This window comes from Hyposmocoma kahamanoa, unplaced genomic scaffold (assembly GCF_003589595.1).
Source record: "Hyposmocoma kahamanoa isolate Upper Pololo Valley unplaced genomic scaffold, ASM358959v1 202, whole genome shotgun sequence".
Lineage (NCBI taxonomy): Eukaryota > Metazoa > Arthropoda > Insecta > Lepidoptera > Cosmopterigidae > Hyposmocoma > Hyposmocoma kahamanoa.
Genome location: NW_020653726.1, coordinates 6,399,928 through 6,417,688, shown reverse-complemented (window position 1 = coordinate 6,417,688; position 17,761 = coordinate 6,399,928). Strand labels below are relative to the sequence as shown.

The following is a 17,761-nucleotide window of genomic DNA, read 5'->3' as shown; positions in this document are numbered from 1 at the left end:
TTCTAGCGGTCCATGGTATATGGAGCATCCTTCTCCAGCTCCGGGCTTCAGAACGGGAAAAATAGATGCATGTGAGATGTGGTACATCTCCAATGCATTTTTTTTCCCGTTCTGAAGCCCGGATCGTCCACGATTGTGAGCCATATACGAGTAGAACAATCGAGAAATCCACTGTCCGTACTAATCTTAGTTTGATAAACGTTTGATAAAGTTGCAGACATTTGTACTACGCCAGATGTACGCTTATATATTGATGCTTAACAAATCATCAAATATAACAAGTATAATAGTCTATAAAGTTTCCTCGTTATCGTGTTTAGTAAAATGTTGTCGCATAGAAGATTGTAAGAGCGTGAATGTTTTTATGTAAACTTTGCTTGTTGGACTTGGCCTTGCCAATTGTCGTTAATACAGATATCTTCTTAATTTGCGCCGTTGAAAAAATAAATGAAAGGGCTATTGGAACATGTTGATAATATTAAAAATAATAACAATAACGCACTCACTTATAGCCCCACATTAGAGAAACCCTGTGTCGCGAGTGCCATGGACACATAGGTAGACAACCACAAATCACACCCAAACTCGCGAGACAAATAAATGCAGGCCGTACAAATACTTCTCTCGGCCCGACAATCGAACCCCGGAACTCTGCGCGGCAGTCCAGGAAGGTAACAGTTAGGCTACGGAGGCAGTTCATAATAACATGCACAACCTAGGTACCAATTACTTTGCCTGAAACTAGGGAATTCCCTGTGCTATGAGTACCGAAGCAATGGAATTCACTCGTGGACCACCCAGACCGCAAAATTCTTTTTCCAAATTAATCCTAAAGGGAATCGAATCCGGGACCTATATTGATTGGTAGATTGTCCATAATGGTATTGAGGTGGCACTCAAACCTACATCACATAACTCATAATGCATTCATGTTCGCATCTCCACTTCAGTGTTTTCTACTAATTTGTAGACGTCGTATGATCCATCATAAGTTTTCATTTGGATAATTTTCATGTTAGTTTTCTCTACCTAATTTCGGTGGCAATTTTTTTTATTCCAACATTGTAGAATATTAGCATAAAATATTATTTAATGTAGTAACCAGAAATATCATTCAATATTTCAAGTTAATATACTCCAGTACTTAAATAATAAAAATTGCCACCGAAATTGGGTAGAGAAAGGTAATCTGAAAATTACCTATTTACGTCAATATGCAAAAGCATAAAACGCTACCGTGATACACCTCTAATGCGTAAAGCTACAAGGAAAATGTTATTGTGTTTTTTATACATTTTCTAATGGGATTCAAAGTACAACCGAAGTGCAATTTGTTCCATTATTCATGGGTCTTAAGCAATAAAATGTTGCATCGAAATAATAAAACTTCTCCCATATGTCGCCAATAGCAACTTGGTTTTACAACCGGCAGACCGTAAAGATGTCGAACCTTACTACATGTCTTACAAATATCTTTACCAACACCTGATAAGTTGTTGCTGGTGTCAAAGCAATCGAAACGCAAACTTGCAAAGATTCTCTCTCATTCTTGCAAACACTGCGAAGGAGATTAGTTTACACAGAGTTGTTTTGATTTTACAGCAACACGTACAGTTAGCGTGAAATGATCTAGTATATTATAAACTCAACATTGTTCTGAAAACAGTATACCGTCGGGTGCGATGGTTCAATTGTCTGTTGGAGACTGTGAAAAATAATGTATGAATGCAAGTCACCGAACTTTACTCATATGCTTAACTAAATTTATTCGCAGGAAACGTTTCACTTCCACATTTTTATATGTCGAACGGCTTTGGAGCGGAATTCCCTACCTACAGAATTATTCCCTAAGCGCTAAACTTGGGCCTTTTCAAGGCGAGAGAGAATAGGCATTATTTAGTTGTGCATGCTCCAACGTCGACCTCGTCTTCATTTTCCATCAGGTTAGATGGAAGTCAAATCTGTCCTTGTTATAAGTAACTCATCTGCATTTCGGTAAGTTTGCATATATGGGCACTTAGTTTTATTGTTGTTGCTGATTTTCCTTAACAATAAAACTAAAACTAAGTTAGATATTAAAAAACCGATTGGCGGTTGTAGACCAATTCGCTGATCCCAGAAATTAATAACTAATTTTCGCTAAAAATGTCAATACCTACGTTAGATGATAAAAAGGAGAGAAATTCGCACTTATTTTTTATTAAAAGAAAACCATAACATGCTTTGATTTAAACTTTCACGATTTTCACACATTATTTGATTTCTAATTCGAGACTTAATCATGTATAAAACATATTTTAATTACCTCGACATTTCGGACGTATTACAACGTCCATTGTCTAGAAAAAACACCCGCCTCTTCGGTCCCTTCGAGACCATGCACGTTGCAATACGTTCGAAACGTCGAGGTAATTAAAATATGTTTTATTCATGATTAAGCCTAAACCAAAAAGTCAACTGTGTCTAACTGTGATGAACTTTTTGTCATGTCATGTCATGAATGTCAAAATGTGTTTTTTGTTGTCTGTGATTTTGATTAAAAATCATTAAAGTTTAAACCAAAGAATGTTATGGTTTTCTTTTAATAAAAAATAAGTGCGAATTTCTGTCGAATAATTAAAATATGTTTCATACATGATTAAGTCCCGAATTAAAGATCAAATAAACCATAACTTGTTATTAACACATTGCAAAATAAAGCTGACAACAAAGACTAGATATTTTAATATGCAGCATTTTCTTTTGCGTTCTGTACAATAAACGGACACAATTCCACCTGAGTGAGTCTCATGTACCGATAAGCATAACGACAGTTCCCGATTTACTGATCCAACAATCGTTCGATTCGGGACGTGTGCTCGTTATCTGATGCCGCCGATCCTAAACGCTCTTCTTGTTATTTTATTGGAGCTATTGTTAAGATTTACTCAGCTTTTAGAATCGATACTTAAGTAAGCTTAATGCTTACATACGGCTTATTTCGAACATCATTATACTTTTAAGGTAAGATATACCGTAAATAATCATTTATATACACGTAACATTTAGCGGAAAAAAAAAGAAAATGGGAATATGAAATAGTAACTTTTATTTTGAAATAGATAAGAATTAGTCATAAAGTAGCAGTTATAGTAATACCTATTAACATCAACTTAGTACAAGCCTTTAGTAATCCGTTGTTGAAAAAAACTAAATCTAACAAAATGAATTTTTAGAATTTCTTAGAATAATGCGTTATTATTCTAAGTAGATTTTATAACAAAGTAGAAGCAACAGAAAGTTGACAAAAATGTAACCAGGTAACATTGATTAAATCAAAATTTAACAAATAATTATAAATTGTGTAAAGTTCGTAACGCGAAATCAACCTCAAACCTCTTGATAAACCTGTATCTTAGTATAAAGATATTAGCGAGTGCTTGGAATAGCATAATGCAGTGCTATGCCGTTCGCATAAAACTACATATACAAAATCACAAATACAACCACAAATTCTTCTGTAAACACACAAATGTCACTACATATGCAATACCGAGCTATCACTATTATCACTATAAGAAATTAAAACAAATGAAGAAAAAAGAAAGTCAACTTTTTTTTATTTTCAAATTTACCAACCAACATCAATCAACCTAAAAGAAAAAAAATAAAGTAACCAACAAGACTTTGCTAGTGTTTCGTTAAATGCCGGTATGTGTATAATTATTTTCTTTTTTATAATATCAAGTCACACACAGTATTTCATAAACCCCAAGCATTATACATGCCCTTTTTTTTCCAGATTCCTATTGTTTGTGTTAACTAATACAACTCTCGAATTTGTATTAGTTCAAACTATAGGAATCTGGAACAAAAAGGACATGTCATAAAATTGAGGTTTATAAAACACTGTGTGACGGGACGAACAAGTCGTGCGCCGGATGGTAAACTACACTCCTGTCCATAACAGTTGCAGAGCCACTCAGAACTTTATATCACAAAAATCTGAGGGGCACAGCCACTGCGCCCGTCACCCTTTTTTTTTTTTTTTTTTTGAGATATAAGTTGACAAATCCCACGTACCTGTGATTTCACCAGCACCCTTACTCTTCATAACCGGAACACAGTAATACTGACATTACTGCTTGGCGGTAGAAATAGGTAAGGTTAGGCAGTACTTCCCTGGACGAAACAAGGAGCTCTACATACATTATAAATTCCAAAATGTAATATTTCATATAAAACGTGTCTTTCATATATGTAATAGTGAAATATGAATAACTTTACTTACAAAAAATATACTGGGTGCCTGTTTCTTTTACAATTATGAGAATCGCAAATCTACCCAAAAAATGTACTAAAGTAAAATGAAACGACAACATTTTCGTTAACAAGATTTGGTTAGCTCGAGCAAATTAAATTATATGGAATTGCTCTTTGTTATTTACCTATATTCTTTAAAATTAAATGTATATTCACTTACCTTGACAAGGACCAAAATGGCTATTTTTTAAATGTTAGGTATTATGTTCTGGGAATGTGGGATATTTTCTCTAAATATGTTTTAAAATAAGTACTCTTTTTGGTCCAAAGTGCCATAAGCATTTGAATAAGATAAATATTTATATACTTAGGTGCGTAGGTTTACATTAATTATAAAACAATTAACCTAATTATATATTTCGAATGATATTTTAATTTCTGTCCTATAAAGATATGAGTTTCTAGAGAGCTTTAATTTGAAACCTTAATTACTTACTTGACAAAAGAATAAGTAACAACATTTATTAGTCAACATAAATCAATTTATCTGACAGATTGTAATTACCACACTGAGTCAATCTTACATGGCTAAAAGTACCTTCTTATTGAGAAATCATGTCTGCTGAATAAAATAGTGTTTCCATTACCTAAGACGAACATCTTCCTATGTGCTTCACGAAAACATCTGCAATAAAATTTTATGTTTAAATTGACTCTTGTTGTTTATTCCTTTTTTTATAATAGCCCCCATATCTTTCTACATTACTTTTGATTCTTGTGACATCCCTACCGACCCTTAGGGTATACGAGAAGGATTCTATGACCTGCGCCAGCGAGTCCGCATAGGGATCATCTAAGTTAGGTCCTAACCCGAGATTAGCCCGTTTGCACGGACTTCATCCGGTTCTCTGTAAGGCTAGTTGCCTTAAGTGAGCCGCCCCGGGTGCACGTACAGCACCCTCAGGCACGTTCACTTCCCATCGCGCTCTGCGCAAGTAACGTTTCCATCGACTCTAAGCCGATTACCAAATTTCCTCATTGGTGGCGGAGCTGTAAAGCTCACTTCCCGAAGCTGAATGAACGGCGCCTCCCCAGTTTCCAAATTTCTACGCGTCTGGAGGGACCGAAGGATGTCTAGCTCATCCTCTAGCAGCTCTCCGGGCTAGTGCCAGGTAGCAGCGACCTGCGATAATGTCCGGACATAGTTCCCGACTTAGAGGGCACACGCCTCCTCGCCATTAGGCCCTCGTCTAGACCGCTACTAAGACGCGCTACGTGCGGGAGACGAACACCCCAGCCATACCCCACCGGGTTACACGAACGTGTTCATCCCTACAGCTAACCACAAACCCCGGCGAATTCATACCCAAGTCCGGGTCCGCTAGAGACGCTCATGACGGCGTGTCACTCTTACCCTTAATGATGACCTGTTACCCTTACCGGGGAGCCCATAGTCTCCCCGAAATCCCCTATTTCTCGGGTCAGTAAGAAAGGACACAACAGATAGGAAGATTTTTATCACAGTTTTATTACAGTGAAAAACCAAACACTGGATATGCTTTGTGTACCGTCAACGTACAAATGCACCCAACACATCAATATGTGCTTCACTATAGATGCCGTTGATATCTATATTTTGCAAGAAACAAATGTTATGTTGCCTTCATACAGGTATTAAGACTAGTAATTTAAGGGTCCAACATGACCTCGTGAAGAACTACATCATACTCAAGATACTGTAATGAAAATAAAATACAACTCAGTCGTGAAAACAGGACGAAGCCTTTATATGCTTTACCTAATTACTTAGCACTGAACTTCTTCATTTAGACGTACCTATGCAATTGGGTCACGAGAAAGCAAATATAAATTTACTTACGGACACCACAATTTCGCGCGCACACGAATTTTCCCGGGTTGATGTAGGTTATATCATCTGTTCCGCACACCGGGTTATATTCTGTTGGAGATTGACAATCTTGTACACATTGCTTTTGCTCCGCATTCTCCGTGCTGTTGAAGGAAATCAAAATACAAAAAGATAAGTAATGATATCATTAAAGCAGAGCAGCAAATAATAAATAATATATACCTACAGTTGACACACCCCGTCTCAACTGGCATTGGCAGCCGCAGACGTATTAGCTGCAAAGCCACCACATATAGTTACTCGCCTTTTTCTACCGGACACCGTAAATGTGTGAGTGATATTTTGCGCCTTATAAACATACTTAGTAAATAAATAAATGCTTTTTACTAAAAAGAATGTAATTACTTACTTATAATTGAATATCAAGCCACTTGAATGAAGCACAATCACCATCAATTAGTTTTTAGAATGCAACTAGTTTTTAAATAAACAAAAAAGCTTAATGATATTAAATAAAGACTAACTGCATAGTCTAAGAGACGGTTGTTTCAAAACTTTAAATCACTTAAAGCATGCAGGTTTTCTCAACATACTTTTCCTTTGAAAGCGCCTCTTTATCTTAGTAATAACTTTGCCTTTACATTCGAAAGAAACAATTAGGACTCTGCAAAAGTTATCCCGGCTTTTGAAATAGTATCATTAGTATCATATTTTGAGATTAATTATGCAAATGTGAATTAACCGAAATATTAATTTATTATCAATAAACAACTTCACAGTTAAGTGGAGGTCACAATTTTAAGGAAGTGTTTTAAAGAACACATGGTTAGGAAATTAAATATTGTCAATTTGCAAAAAGGTCCAAAATACACTATAACTCATAACTTAAGGTCCAAAATATATAACACTTTCTGCGAAGCGTATGAGTGGAAAAAAACTTCTACCTTTCGGGAAAAACTATTTGTCCTTCAGGTGTAGTTGTTTCAGGAATTATTACTGGTTTCCCCAAAATTGCATTTATTCCCTTTTCGCTTGAACTCTCCTCTATGGGCCTCTGAGATTGAGGTGTCGTCGTCGTTGTCGTTGTCTCATTTGACGAAGGTTCGGTAGGATTTCTAACATCAATATCCCAATGTGTTTCTGATTCAGTTGGTCCACCTATACTTTCATCGCCTATAACTCCAGGCCTAAAACTGTTATCACCATTAAACTCTCCTTGAGTAGGATAATCTGGTGATTTCGAAGTGCCCCAATTACTTGGATACGGTATAGGGGTGATCATACCATTGTTACTCTGTTCAGGATACGGTATTGATGGAGAACTCACGTAGTTCCCTTCATTTGGGGATGGCGTAAACGGATAGCCAAAGCTGCCTTGGGTAGGGTCAGGGCTGGGCAGTATTTGAATTACTTGTATTTGAAATACGTATTTAAAATACAAATACGTATTTTGTATTTGTATTTCAATTACTCCCTAAAAATGTATTTTGTAATTGGTATTTCAAATACCTGACCGTAATGTATTTTGTAATTTGTATTTCAAATACTTTCGTTGTAAAATACATTTCAACGAAATACTTTTATTTTTCAATGTACAGCCTATTATGTGACGTGCATAGATTTATATGATATTGAACTCAATGGTGACGTGACGTGTGTGTGTGTAAAACGGAACGTTCCCAAAATTAACCTCTATGGGTATGAAATACTCGTATCCAACGCAGTAGAAGCACATTTGCAGGTGGCAACACTGCATCGTAATGTCAAAGACAGGTTATAATTTTCCCACAATTTTCCATCCTCTAAACTCACAGGACATTGGCGAAATCGCCATTTTTTTGTATAATTTTTATAATAATACTAATCTACCGTACATAGTTATTTTTACTTGACATTGGCAAAATCATTGCTTATTTCGATGGAGCCATCACATTTAAAAGAAGAAGAAGAAGAAGAAGAAGGGTTATAACGAAATTCACAGGACATTGGCGAAATCGCCATTTTTTTTGTATAATTTTTATTACCGTACATAGTTATTTTTACTTGACATTGGCAAAATCATTGATTATTTCGATGGGGCCATCACATTTAAAAGAAGAAGAAGGGTTTTAGATTTAGGAACAGTTTTAGATAATAACGGCTTTGTGAATTTGTGATTCGAAACCATTCGAAACTAACATTGGCCCAAGCCTAGTGGCCGCCATTAAGGAAATAGAATAGAATTTGTGATTTTTGGCATCACAAAGTAGAAGTCCTATTTTTACAAAACTAGCGCACATGGTCATTTTTACTTGACATTGGTGAAATCATCGTTTAGCATATCTTTACCATAGCTTTTAAAAGAAGAAGAAGAAGAAGTGAACCATCTTTCTAATTTGTGTTGTGAACGTACGTGTTATGAACGGCATAATTCCCATACAAGACGAACACTTTATGTAGATACTTGTATTGTATATCAAGTATTCGTCTTGTATGGGAATATTAATAATAATTGTACGTACTACGTGCTCTGTAGTATGGTTGGTTGTATTGATTAGTTTAACATATTTTTTCATACATAGAGAACGATGGAGAAACTACCATCTACGTCTGTGGTGTATCCACTAATTTTAACGGAAAAGTATTTCACAGTTTCTGGTAGCAGTACCGGTAACACTAATAATAACGACGATCAAGACAACGTCCAAGCGACATGTATACAATGTAAAGCTATCATCAAAGGTAGTTTGAAAGCAACAAGCAATTTTAGATTGCATTTAAAGGTAGGCCAGGAAATCCATTACTAATTATTCTTGAAAATAACGTTGTGAGCAATAAACCTATGCAAACTAGAGTGGTCTATGAAAGCAAGGAGGTCGGTGAAACAATGACAGTAAAGTTCTTAGGTTTATATATAGATAATAATCTAAAATGGCAAACACACCTAGAATATGTATGTGGTAAGATACTAAAGTTTTCTTATGCATTGTTTAGGCTATCGAAAATAGTAAATTTAGACGCTCTAGTGACCGCCTACCATGGTTATGTAGCATCCAACCTTAGGTATGGAATCATTTTTTGGGGAAATGCACCACACATTGAACGCATATTCAAAGCCCAAAAGAGATGTATTCGGGCTATATGCGGCTTGAAAAAAACAGATAGCTGTCAACCACATTTTAAAAATTTGAAAATACTGACTTTACCATGCTTATATATATTTGAAATTTCACTTTTCGTAAAGCGTCATCTTCATTTATTTGAATTCGTCACACGAGCCCGCCGTTCTCATCAACTGAAAAGTAGATCATGTAAAACTGCTCTACTTCAAAAGAGTGTAATAGTAATGGCTACGAAGGTTTATAACAAACTTCCACTTGAAATTAGGAATTGCAACGATTGTGCAGAATTTAAGAAATTATTATTTAATTACCTAAATGATTGGACATTCTATAATATTGAAGATTTCTTATAAAATTTACATTTCATATTATTAAATTTGTTATTGATTATTTTACTATTGTTATTATGTTTCATTAGTAATAGGTTGCATTAATTGGACTGCATGATTATAATATTATTACAAATTATTGCATGAGAATTACTAAAACTAAGAAAACTTTGTATGCCATAAGGCGGATCACAGTGATTCAAAATTCATTCTTGTAACAACTTTATAACCTGTGTATCACAAAGAAATAAATGATTTGATTTGATTTGATTTAAATATAATACATTATACTATACTAATTAAATTATCCTGTACTATGCTTATTATAATCTTGTGGTGTATTTTGAGTTTCTGGACACATGTGCATCTAAAAAAATCAACAATAGACCAATGAAAAACCAAAAATGACCTATATTGCTGAAACTTTACTCCTTTTTTTTTAAATTATGTACTTATTCTTTATTGTGTTTTTTAGCGAAAGCACCCTGATATTCTTAGCAAATATGAGGAAGATAAAGTAAAGCAAGGTATAACTGGTAAAAGACAGAAATTGTTAAAAATTGAAGAAACAAATTCAAAATTGAAACAAAAACAACTTGATTTTAAATCACAGTCACAGAAGAGTACTCAGAAAAAGCTAGATGATAATATCATTAATTACATTATACAGAGTATGAAACCACTTAGCACAGTGGATGACCCCAATTTTGTGAAAATGTTTTCTGACCTTTCAGAAAATTTACATGTAATGTCTAGACGAACACTAGGACGAAAAATTGAAATGTCCCAAAAAGAACTAACAGAAAAACTAATAAACATTTTGAGTAATTTGGACTATGTATCAACTACTGCAGACATATGGTCAACAAAAACTAGAAGCTTCCTTGGTGTAACTGCACACTGGGTAAACTTTTATTGTTTTACTTAGCTATTTAATTTACTTTGGGCAGATTTTTAAATCTTCATTTAAGGTCATATAGTATACATGTATGTAAACACTTTATTATACAACAATAACTTTACAACAACTTAGGTAGAAAAATAGTGTACAAAGATGAGCTTGATCGATTGATTGATTGCTATGATCCCATAAAGGGATTTCTTCCAATCCAACTAACCTTTGAACAACTGAGAGGATTCAACTATCCTCTCAGTTGTTCAAAGGTTAGTTGGTAGCCAACCCATCTACCAACGTAGATGGGTTGGCAATACTGTATGAAAAAGGAATAAAAAACAAAATAAAAATGAATGCTACATACTCAATAAACACAGATAAGTTACTTAAATCATACATACAAATACATAATATAATCAATAATAAATGGTGACACTAATACATATAAACTATAATAAAATAAAACTACAAATAAATATTACACATGTAGATAATTTTTTTTTTTTGTATACTATAGCCACTATAGGTTCAGAAATAGTCTTTCGGGTGTGTAATAAACATGTTAATTGATTTATTTATTTATGTCTTATTGCATAAAATATGCTATAATGTCTTTTTACAATACTTTTAATTTTATATTTATTTTGGTTTCAGATTGATAAAAATACACTTAAACGCATGAGTTGTGTATTATCTTTTGATCGCTTCAAAGGGTCACATACGTATGATAAAATTGCTGAGATGCTATTTGAAATACAGTCTTTGTTTAAATTAAAACTTGAACAAGTGGTGTCAACAACTACTGACAATGGGTCAAATTTTGTGAAGGCTTTTAGAGAATTTGGCGTTACTAACTATATACCTGATTTTTCTGATGGTGATGCTGACCTTGCAGGTAAGAAAGAAAACAGTTAATTTATAAAAGTCAGAGTGATTACTCTTCAATTTGGCAAAAATTTTACCACTGAATTCTACCCAAATTTCATTTTTAACTGTAATGTGAATTAATATTATTAATTTGTACCAATTGTACGTACCTATGTACTTGATATGTTTTTTTTTCAGATACTGCGGAAGTTGTTAGAACTTCTTCGAGTATAGCCTCTGACATTCTATATGATGAGGTTCTGTTACCTCACAACTCAATTGAGGAAATAACAACTAGGGAATTATATTTACCCAGGCACCTTAGATGTGCTAGCCACACATTAAGTCTTTTGGCCACTACAGACATGAATAATTACATAAAAGAATCTCCCATTAGCAGGGTTCATTACTCAGCAATAGCAAAATGTACTTTGCTCTGGAATATGTCCAGAAGGCCCAAGTCTGCAGAAATAATACAAGAATGTCTTGGGAATCAATTGGTATATCCGTGTCCTACAAGGTGGAATTCGCTGTATGATTCAATTGTCCAACTTATGAAAACAAAATCAAAATTAAATGATTTATTTGATAAGTTGGGGAAGACCAACGCTTTCTCGGCTATAGAACTGGAATACCTTGAAGAATTTGTAGAGGTACTTAAACCGATTGCAACAGCTTTAGATTACATTCAGGGCAATAATTGTTATTATGGTAAACTTCTGCCTAGCTTAATGTCTGTAAGAACTAGATTAGAAAGGTTACAGGGCAACAATTTAAGACATTTTTCTGGAGTTGTATCTAAATTGAAAGACAGCTTAGAAAAGAGGTTTGATAACTTTTTTAAACTATCTCCCGAAGTTAATGAAGCCATATTGGCATCCTGCTATCACCCTGCCTATAAAATGCGTTGGCTGCCAGAATCTACCACGTCCGAAGAAAAGCAAAGGATACAAAATCTTGCCATTTACGCTTTAGAGGCTAATTTTAAAAAGCATGAAGAGGGAAGTAGAAGAAGCAGCAATACAAGTAAAGAAGATGATGATTTTATTATTTTTATAAATAGTGACAGTGATCGGCCACAAACATCAAAAATGGAATTAGAGCTAGTGAGCTTTCTAAATGAAAAAAGTAAAGAGCTAACTATTCTTGAACATTACCCAAACATAAAACAAGTTTTCATAAAATTTAATACGAGTCTGTGTTCTTCCGGACCAGTAGAGAGATTATTCTCTTTAGCAGGGTTTATACATTCTCCGACGAGAGGATGTTTATCTGATAGCACTTTCAAAAGACTAGTTTTCTTGAAAGGGAATTCTTTTTTAAATAATTAAAAACTACCTTTTTGATACAGTTGCTCAAAACGTGGTATTTTTCGTACTACAAATCGTGCCGAAAGTTGGATTTGTCGCACTAGTACCTTTTACTTTTAATTTTTTTTTTAAATTTGCTGGTGTTTCAAGTCTTAAACATAGAACTAATGAGGTTGTATGTTTATTCTCCTTCTTCTTTTAAATGTTATGGCTCCATCGAAATAATCAATGATTTTGCCAATGTCAAGTAAAAATAACTATGTACGGTAGTTTAATATTATTATAAAAATTAAACAAAAAAATGGCGATTTCGCCAATGTCCTGTGAGAATGAATGAATGTTTATTAATATTTATGTGCTTTGTGACGTAAATCATTCGTCATTAAAACTTATATTTACTTACAAACACAACCTCTTTAGTTCTATGTTTAAGACTTGAAACAACAGTAAATAAAAAAAAAAGGAAAAGCACTAGTGCGAAAAATTCAACTGTCGACACGATTTGTAGTACGAAAAAGACCACGTTTTGAGCAACTGTGTTAAAAATAACTATTTCGTATTAAAGTTCGTATCTATGCTGGGTGTAGGCTGCATAAAATAAGGAAAAACCCATCACATTAAATATGTCTAATTGTTGCAGTTTTACATTCAATTTTAATTAAATTATCGTTTATTTGTAATATTGCTGTTTAATTTCCTCGCAATCGAAGTGAAAAGCAGAGTGTATAACTCGTTCATAAAACCCATTTTACCCTCGACTTAAGTATCCACCCTCGTCTGCGGCTCCGGTGGATATACTCGCCCCGGGTGAAACGACGCGTTTTATGCACTTGTTGTACAATCTACTATATTTTCACTACAGCCCTCGTACCATAGCTACGCATGACAATCGCGACGCGTGCGGTAAAATTAAAATAAGTGCGTGCTATTGGCTATCTGAATTAGATCCAATTGAGATAGCCAATAGCGCTCACTCAACACACAAGCACTACACACACCCACGCTTTGTACACTTATGCTCCGGCCACACAGAGGCGGTCGCGGAAACGCCGGCCGCGCGTTTCAGTGTGGCAGGGCTCATATGAACTCGTACATTACAAAAATGCCCGCGCCCGGAACGCTTCCGCGGCCGCCTCTGTGTGGCCTGAGCATAAATATCGTATATTGTTTATTTCTTTACACCTGTAATCATTGTTAATTGTATTTCTGTAAAAATAATAATTTAAAACTTCTTTTTCAAGATATGTATTGTGGAAGGAAAAAACATTGAAGGAAATTGTTGGTTTCCGAATGTCGCGACAGGACAGGTATATTAAAAAAGTATTTTGTAATTTGTATTTGTATTTTGTATTTTAAATACAACCCATGAAAGTATTTTGTATTTTGTATTTCAAATACACCCCAAGAAAGTATTTGGTATTTCGTATTTTAAATACATATAAGGAAGTATTTTGTAATTTGTATTTCAATTAAGACGTAGCATGTATTTTGCCCAGCCCTGGGTAGGGTATGGTGTCGGCTGATAACCTGATATACCCTGGTTTGGGTATGGATTGCCCTGAATCCCACCAAATTCAGGTTGGTTTACATTTTGTGGATAACCACCTAGGCTTGGGTACTCGTGCTGGTTCGGATATTGATTTGGAAACCCTCCTTGACTTGAACCAAAACCATTTCCATTGCCTAGAGGACCCTGCCATTGAGGGAAGCTACCGACATTTGCCTGGTTTGGATAGTTACCATAATTACCCGGTTGAATATTCCCGAAATATCCTTGATTTGGGTAATATTTGGCATCATCTATCATTGGCGATTGATTTTGTTGATTATTAAAATACTGCTGTGGTGGCGTGTTCTGGAAATAGAGTAAATATCCATTAGGCCTTACCTTTTTGTAGCCTTACCTTAATCATTATGAGTAGGTAAACTTAATAATACCTTCGCCCAAACGTTATTTTCCGTTTGCTTTGGACCACTAATGTAAATTTAATAATTATTAATTATTTCAGGGAAATGTCTTTTTACCGTAGGTACCTACCTAAAAGAAAATCGTTATATGGATATTATACCTCTAGCATAATATCTCGTAGGGGCGATGCCTAAATACCAATCGTTTCCTATAAGAAACTCAAAGCAGATTAATTAAAGCTGCGGCGACGTGAACAGGAAATAAAAAGAGCAAAATAATTACTTACCTGAATAGGTCTTCCGGGATAAAACTGTGAATTGCCCGGGAAATCTATTCCGCCCGGATTACGGCCTGGCCTAGGCTGATTTCCTTGATTAAACCCAGGGAACAGTTGGTTGATAAATCCACCGAGGCCAAAAAACCTCGAGTCTACCGAACTTGGGACATCTTGATTTTTGCTCCCCGACTCTACTTCGTCGCACTTGATTCTTTCAAAGTTTGAAAACACTGCGAAGTAAGTAATTACCTTACATTTAATAGTTTTTAAGAAACAGGTAAGTAAAAAACATTTCTTAGTTATTTGACTACCTTGGTGGCCCAACAGTTTGCACTGTGGGCGCCAAATGAGCGCCAAATGGGCACCAAATGGGCGCCAAATGATCGGGTACTCATAGTACAGGGAATTCCCTATTTTGAAACCGGGCAATTGATGTGGTTGTCTGGCACATGGCAGGAAAATATTGCCCTCGGAAGAGAAGAAAGGCACAAGCAGCAAATTCAAAATTCGGAGAGAAATTAATTTAAAAACTAGCTAGTTCTTCGGAAATAAAGGATAGTTAAAATGTATTTGTGATATGAAGTACATTATTTATGTTAAACTTAATTTTCTCTTTTTACTTAGTAGAAAAAAAAACCGAAACAATAAGTTATATAGTAGCAGTAGAGCTCCTTGTGAAAGAGTTTATGCAATGAAGTAGAATAGAATAGAATAGAATAGAAAAACATTTATTCATCGGTACATACAACACAATAACCAAAAATAAGTACTACCACCTTATCTAATTCTGCCGCCAAGTGTAATGTCAGCATTACAGCGTTCCGATTTTGAAGGATAAGGGTGCTGGTGACATTACAGGCATATGGGACTTGTCAACTTATGTCTCAGGGTGATGGGCGCAGTGGCAGTGCCCCTCAGATCTTTGCGATTTAAAGCTCTGAGTGGTGGCACTGCAACTGTTATGGACACGCGTGTTACAAGCTTACCATTAGGCGCACGACTTATTCGTCCCGTCACTTGATATTGTAAAAAAACTGCATGTGTATTAACTAAATAACTTAAATGTAATTTTTAATACTTGAACTACATAATAAGGACATTTAAATAAGTTTTTTAATTAAATAAACGTCAAATATGGCCTCATATGATAGAAAAAATATTGATGTCAGAGTTGTGCCTTGGGAGCATACTGAGTATCCAACAATTATGGAGTTAAACTTCTACAAAAAATTTAATAGACAGATAGATCTGTCTAGTTAATAGCAGTAGAGTTCCTTGTGAAAGCATTCGTCGAGGAAAATACTGCCATCTTCCTATTATTGCATTCCGGTTTTAAAGGGTTTTTTTTATAATATCAAGTGTCGGGACGAACAAGTCGTGTGCTTGTTCGTCCCGTCTCTTGGTATCGTAAAAAAGACTGTTTTTTCCTGATGCTGAGTATGTAACAAACAATTTGGTAAAAATGTTAGTTGTGCCTTTTTCGTTCCTAGGGCAGAACATCGTAAGAGTGGAGGAGGCTACATCGATAAGAGTCTGACTCTTAAATAGGATGATGAGGAAAATATCGAAGCATGTACCTACATCGGAGAAGGTTCAAAATTATTTGAAAATTATACCCAGAAGTAGGACGTGGTAGGTATATAATGGGACAAGAAATCATTTACAATGGACCACAGCTAAATATACACAAACTATCGAAATTCATTATTGAAAATTATAACTAACATCATTTACCTAGACAGCATTAAAATTGTGATAGTGACTTGACCTGTGGCTGAGTGTACAAGTACCTATATGTGTAAGCGGCGAAATACATGAGTACCTTGAATTTTAATAATACAACCCACCTGTGACAAAGGCTAGAATAAAATCAAGTCTGGTTACAAACATTATGATTACTTTTCACTTTGTTTTTAAACATTCACTGTATTATTATTAAATTAAAAGTTCGAAGATACATCTACAACTCAAACATTACATAAATCTTATTATTTGTAAAGCGTATAATGTGCATCACTCCAACATTTTAAAAATAAACATAATAATTTAATAATGAGGTAGATGCGGTCCGTATAAAACATGAATCGATACTAAAGTCCTGACACCTCACGGCAAATGATGCATCATCAAATTAGCATTGGAAATATATTACTGGTATATTTTTGTCATAAATTATTTTTTAACACGTCATAATTGCTTCGGCCGTTAACTATTGTTTTGTCATAGAAATTTCCTATTAATGAAACGTATGTTCCGATTAAGTTATGGATTTCCCTTATATACATATGTACATAGTATGCAACAGACAGATTGAAGGATATTAGTGTTGGCATACAAGTTTCCGATTTACCGCGCGATTTTTTTTTAAATCGAATATTTTTCGCGAATTTTTGCTATGCTAAAATATTTCACTAGTATGGTCGGATCTTATTATTACACTCTGTATACCTACTTGGACAGGTTTACAAAAGACAAATCTACCACAAATTATAAGGATGGATCATTGATTTATTGGTAGGTCAATGGGATGGATAGATATTTAGTTATTATTAAAGGCATGTGGTTTTTAGCGGGGTCATTAGTGCCTATATTAATAATAAGTCATAATATAAAGGAGAACTAAAATATTTGTGCTAGAATCATTAATATTTTTAACTTTGATCGCAATAATCGCCTAATATTTTGATACAAAACTAAAGTCATTGGTTTGAACTAGCGAAGGGCGAGTCGAATTATTACAGTGAGTTTGGGTGTAATTTGTGTTTGTCTATGTGTGTGTCCATGGCACCCGCGACACAGGGTTTCCCTAGTGCGGGGCTATGTTGAATATGGGCGTTAAAAAAAACAAAAAACAAAACAAACAACAAACTCGATAAACACGAGTTAATCCCACAACGAGTCAACTCGAGCTACTTTCTTATGAACTGGAGCTAGCTCGGTTCGGAACCACCCGCCGCGTCG

At 34.8% G+C, this 17,761-nt stretch overlaps 2 protein-coding genes across 4 annotated transcripts; one reads left to right on the top strand and one right to left on the bottom strand.

The window, feature by feature from the left end:
- Positions 1 to 4,150: 4,150 nt before the first annotated feature.
- LOC113226838 (rac guanine nucleotide exchange factor JJ-like) lies at positions 4,151 to 16,993 on the bottom strand. Its single transcript, XM_026459612.1, has 6 exons — positions 16,648 to 16,993; positions 14,810 to 15,030; positions 14,112 to 14,469; positions 7,057 to 7,486; positions 6,122 to 6,255; positions 4,151 to 4,927 (listed from the first exon to the last, which is right to left on the bottom strand). Exons 1-6 carry the CDS (start codon positions 16,688 to 16,690, stop codon positions 4,890 to 4,892), a joined length of 1,224 nt encoding a protein of 407 aa, XP_026315397.1. The 5' UTR covers positions 16,691 to 16,993; the 3' UTR covers positions 4,151 to 4,889.
- On the top strand, positions 8,093 to 13,185 carry LOC113226836. 3 transcript variants are annotated; one of them, XM_026459609.1, is made up of 6 exons: positions 8,093 to 8,500; positions 8,674 to 8,874; positions 10,018 to 10,446; positions 11,092 to 11,332; positions 11,503 to 12,644; positions 13,139 to 13,185. In XM_026459609.1, exons 2-5 carry the CDS (start codon positions 8,680 to 8,682, stop codon positions 12,633 to 12,635), a joined length of 1,998 nt encoding a protein of 665 aa, XP_026315394.1. In that variant the 5' UTR covers positions 8,093 to 8,500; positions 8,674 to 8,679; the 3' UTR covers positions 12,636 to 12,644; positions 13,139 to 13,185. The 3 variants fall into 3 exon arrangements, with proteins under 3 accessions (XP_026315394.1, XP_026315395.1, XP_026315396.1); XM_026459610.1 differs by having other exon boundaries at positions 8,093 to 8,508; positions 8,584 to 8,874; XM_026459611.1 differs by lacking the exon at positions 8,093 to 8,500 and having other exon boundaries at positions 8,507 to 8,874.
- Positions 16,994 to 17,761: the final 768 nt, after the last annotated feature.